General features: G+C 36.0%; 1 protein-coding gene across 1 annotated transcript; it reads left to right on the top strand.

Moving 5' to 3' along the window:
- Nucleotides 1-485: 485 nt before the first annotated feature.
- LOC116107811 (serum factor response D) lies at nucleotides 486-2,288 on the top strand. The gene has a single exon (XM_031394098.1). It carries the CDS (start codon nucleotides 797-799, stop codon nucleotides 2,255-2,257), a length of 1,461 nt encoding a protein of 486 aa, XP_031249958.1. The 5' UTR covers nucleotides 486-796; the 3' UTR covers nucleotides 2,258-2,288.
- The last annotated feature ends 2,227 nt before the right edge of the window (nucleotides 2,289-4,515 follow it).

The following is a 4,515-nucleotide window of genomic DNA, read 5'->3' as shown; positions in this document are numbered from 1 at the left end:
GTGGGAATTAGAAATTTAGAACTTTGACTCACCCGAAGCTTCAGCTACTAGGTAAGAGCTCAACATTATATTAGTCCAATAATTTTAAGAATAATAATATACTTACAAAGTCCCCATATAAATATGTATATACAAAGTAAGGAGTTTTTTGTTATTATTATAACCATAGACAGATTTTTGTTATTCGATTATAGCTGAGGGGGATTATGGTTATCATTCCTAATCTTAATTAACTCATACTTTGACCCACGCTGATCTTAACCATAACAGAAGCAGGAGCTGAGAAGTAGAACCAGCCCTCCCTCTTTTTGCCTTCATAATTAAACAAAAATCTTTTCTATTTTCTCTTCATTATTATTATTTCTCTTCCTGAAATTGATATCAAAACCCTAATGATATAAAAAAGAGAGTGAAAGAAAGAGAGATATTTTCTTTCTTCTTCTGCTTCTTCACCACCATCATCAGTATCAGCATCAGCACAGCACAGCACAGCACCATCATCATCCTCCGTGGGGTGTTTATTATTCTCTGCTCTTAATTAAATTCTTTCCCTTTTGTTTGTGTTCAAAGACAAAGAGCTTTCTGTCTTGTTGTTTGCAGATCAGAAGGCCTTAAAGACATGGGTACTTTCTGATCCTCAGCTCTCTCTTCCAGAAGATCTCTCTCCTCCTTTTGTTTTCTTGCTTTTATATATATATATAAATATATATACATATACTTATACATATTGTTCTCTTCTTAAATGAGTGTGTGTGAGTAAAAGCAAAAAGCAGAAGCAAAATATATCTCTCTGGTTATGGATTCTGGAAATAGTGGAAGTATGCAATCGTCAAGTGGGGGAGATGAAGAGTATGATTCACGCGCTGACACCATTTCAAGTTTTTTGAATCCACCACCACCACATCAGCCACCGCAGCAACAACTCCACCACCACCACAACCACCACCATGCTTCTATGTTTGACCCCTTGTCAAATTACTTTGACACTTCTTCGAGATCATCCAACCCGAATTCTCTGCTTAATCTCGATATGGTTTGGCCCAAAACCTTAAGATCTGAACCCGATCTCGGCGGAGCCTTCATGGCCGCCTCCTCCTCCTCCTCTTCTTGCACTCAACAACTCTTCACCAACCAGGCCGTTCTTCCACCGTCTAGAGCCAACACTTTCTCTCCTCTCCATAATCTTCCTCATCATCATCACCAAACGGAGAGTGTTTCAAATTTGAATATTGACAAAACCAACCCGATCATGGCCACCACCAACAACACCAACACCGGCGGAGGGGGCGGGAACAACAGTTTGGTGAGGAACCCGAAGAAGAGATCTAGAGCTTCTCGGCGTGCACCCACCACTGTTTTGACGACGGACACCTCAAATTTCCGAGCCATGGTTCAGGAATTTACAGGGATCCCGGCGCCACCGTTCACCTCCTCGCCTTTTCCAAGAACCAGACTTGATCTATTTGGCACCTCTACTTCTTCTCTGAGATCATCATCTTCTCATTTAGATCCTTCCCCACCTTATCTTTTAAGGCCATTTGCTCAGAAATTTCACACTTTACCCCCTTTTGTTTCTCCTCCTTGTTCTTCAACTCCTTCCACTTCTTCTTCTTCTCCCTCCATGATTGACGCCATAGCTGCTGCTTCTACTTCCACTAACCTCACTTCTGCAACTCCTAGCAATAACAATAACAACCATAATAACACTAGTATCAACTACCAAAACCTACTCAACATGAACAACTCCACCATGCAAAACCCAATTCTCAATTTACAATCCCTCCTTCAACCCCAAAACAAATTCTCACTTTCAAATTCCACCATTCTTGCAAATAAGCCTCAAGGGTCGCCGTCTTCGTTGGACAACATGAATCATCATCATCCCTCAAACGAAGAATCCCATCTCAAGATTGGTGTTTTAGAGGAGCTTGGTTTGAGCGGCCATGGACATCTCAACACAAACCTCAACAGCGGCGGTCTCCAAAACATTGTGTCTTCAACTCCGACGTTTGAGAACGATCAAGCGGGGGCGGCCGGGACGGCGAATGAGAGTGATCATCAAGGCCTGTTGAGGTCACCATTCAGTGGCGGCGGCAACAACTACAATAACAACTCTCAGCAGCGAGTTTCCAACGGAAAAGTCAACACTTTCTCGGCTTCTTCTTCGGATTTCCTCCGCGAGAAAGTCCAAGAAAATGTCGGCACAACAACAAGAACCGAAGGTATGGTGGAATCATGGATATGTTCTTCAGATTAGTACATGAAAACTCATATACAAAAAAAAATATATATATATATATTCACAAATATTATTATTATTATTACTATGATTATTCATGAAAAAAGATGGAATCTTTATGTTCTCTCCATCGTAACCACGACCAGAAAACATAAATTAGAGAACACGTGAATTAATTATTAATGTAAATACTAGTTCGTTTTTTTTTTTTTTTGTTTTGTTTATTTTATTGTCAATTTCTTATTTATATACATTATTCTTATACAAATGGTGGGCTTTTATCCTCAAGATGTGCTGTCTCAATTAATGTGTACGTTCGAAGTTTGACAATTTTGCGAAGCTTTTGTTTCTTTATTTTCTCGTACCTTCTTCTATTCTTCTGTGAAATCAATCTTATATTAAATTACATGAAACTCAACTGAAACAAAGGAAAATATATATATAGTCTAACCTCATGTTCATCTTATAATAAAGTATGTATGAATTTGTGTTAATGTTATATTTTATTTACTATTTTATAGCTTGATTAATTAAACAATATATATTTTATATAAAATCTAGGAGTGATTGGTGGCGTGATTTGTGGGAAACTTAGCCGCCGCAAATCTTATATTTGTAAGATTTCAAAAATCTCTTCATGTGTGTGTGTGTGTGTATAATTTGATTATTATTGTCGTTTGTTACATAGATTATATTATACATTGAATTGGCTGGCACTCAATTTTTGAAAGGAAAAATACTATATATTATAAAAGAAATGAAGTGGGATTAACGATGCTAACAACTCCTATAATTTAATCTGAGTAAACAATTTTTTCTATCCAAATAATAGCTTAATGAAACTGTCTTACCTACAAACTCTTAAAATATCATTTAACTACCCAAATTGATATTTTGTTTTCAATTCTGGCATTATTATGGCCCTACACCACCACCATTCTCTTCTCCGATCATCACCTATCAAAACTTTTCAAACCCTATTATTGCCAACTCCATCAATCGTCGACAATTGATTGCTTAGGGTTTGCCTAGCCGCCACCAAAATACAACTTTCTATCACCAAAAGACTCATTAGCCTCCCCTCTTCAAAAGCCTTTACAACCTGGATCGAGTTTGCTCTCTATTTGTCATCAAAATACAAATTTGGGTGATAAAATAGTATTTTGGAAGTCAGTGGGTGGGAAAGTGTCATTAGACCATTATTTGGGTGGAAAAAAATGTTATTAACTCATTTAATTTAACATTAAGATCATTAATATTTTGATTTCTTCAATATGGAATGATCATTCTTGACAATGGAAATTTCAAAAAACAGAGAGGGGCTTATCAGAATACGAATGAGATTATACCAATCATGTAAAGCTTAATTAAGCACTAATAATGGAAATTAAGATGAAGAGGCAATTAATTAATGAAGGGATACGTAGTATTACCTAATTCTTAAACAGTGTGGGGGCATATGGAGATGGAGCTTGAAAAAGTTGTTATGATAATGAAGGAATTTGCAAGAATGCATTTTGCTTTGAAGTATGGTTTAAGTTATGTGTATATATCATTAAGAAGAGAGACCATTTTAGACTCCCCAAAATTTAAGTCATTTTTTAACCCAATAAATGACAAACTTAGTCATGGTGTAAAGGTGAGATTCACCATCATCAATAGTAAGTTTCTACTGAATTAAGCACTAATTTTCGCTTAATAATTATTCGTTGACCTATCGATAATCAACTTACTCAATTTTCTACACAAATTGATAAGTATACCCTCAAACGAAGCTATATTTGTTCTAAAACAGTATACTAGACGAAAACAGTTNGCAATATATATTTTATATAAAATCTAGGAGTGATTGGTGGCGTGATTTGTGGGAAACTTAGCCGCCGCAAATCTTATATTTGTAAGATTTCAAAAATCTCTTCATGTGTGTGTGTATAATTTGATTATTATTGTCGTTTGTTACATAGATTAGATTATACATTGAATTGGCTGGCACTCAATTTTTGAAAGGAAAAATACTATATATTATAAAAGAAATGAAGTGGGATTAACGATGCTAACAACTCCTATATTTTAATTTGAGTAAACAACTTTTTCTATCCAAATAATGGTTTAATGACACTTTCTCACCTACAAACTCTTAAAATACCATTTAAGTATCTCAATTTATATTATGTTTCCAATTCCAGTATTGTTGCAATCCCACACCATCACTATTCTCTTCTCCGATAATCACCCACCAAAAGCTCTCAAACCCTCTGCTTGCCGACTCTGCCAAT

This window comes from Pistacia vera, unplaced genomic scaffold, assembly GCF_008641045.1.
Source record: "Pistacia vera cultivar Batoury unplaced genomic scaffold, PisVer_v2 Contig548, whole genome shotgun sequence".
NCBI lineage: Eukaryota > Viridiplantae > Streptophyta > Magnoliopsida > Sapindales > Anacardiaceae > Pistacia > Pistacia vera.
The sequence above is the reverse complement of the archived record's forward strand: the minus strand, read 5'-3'. Positions and strand labels throughout refer to the sequence as shown.

Coding starts and splice junctions, on each gene's coding strand:
- LOC116107811 (XM_031394098.1), top strand. CDS start 797: ATGGATTCTGGAAATAGTGGAAGTATGCAATCGTCAAGTGGGGGAGAT.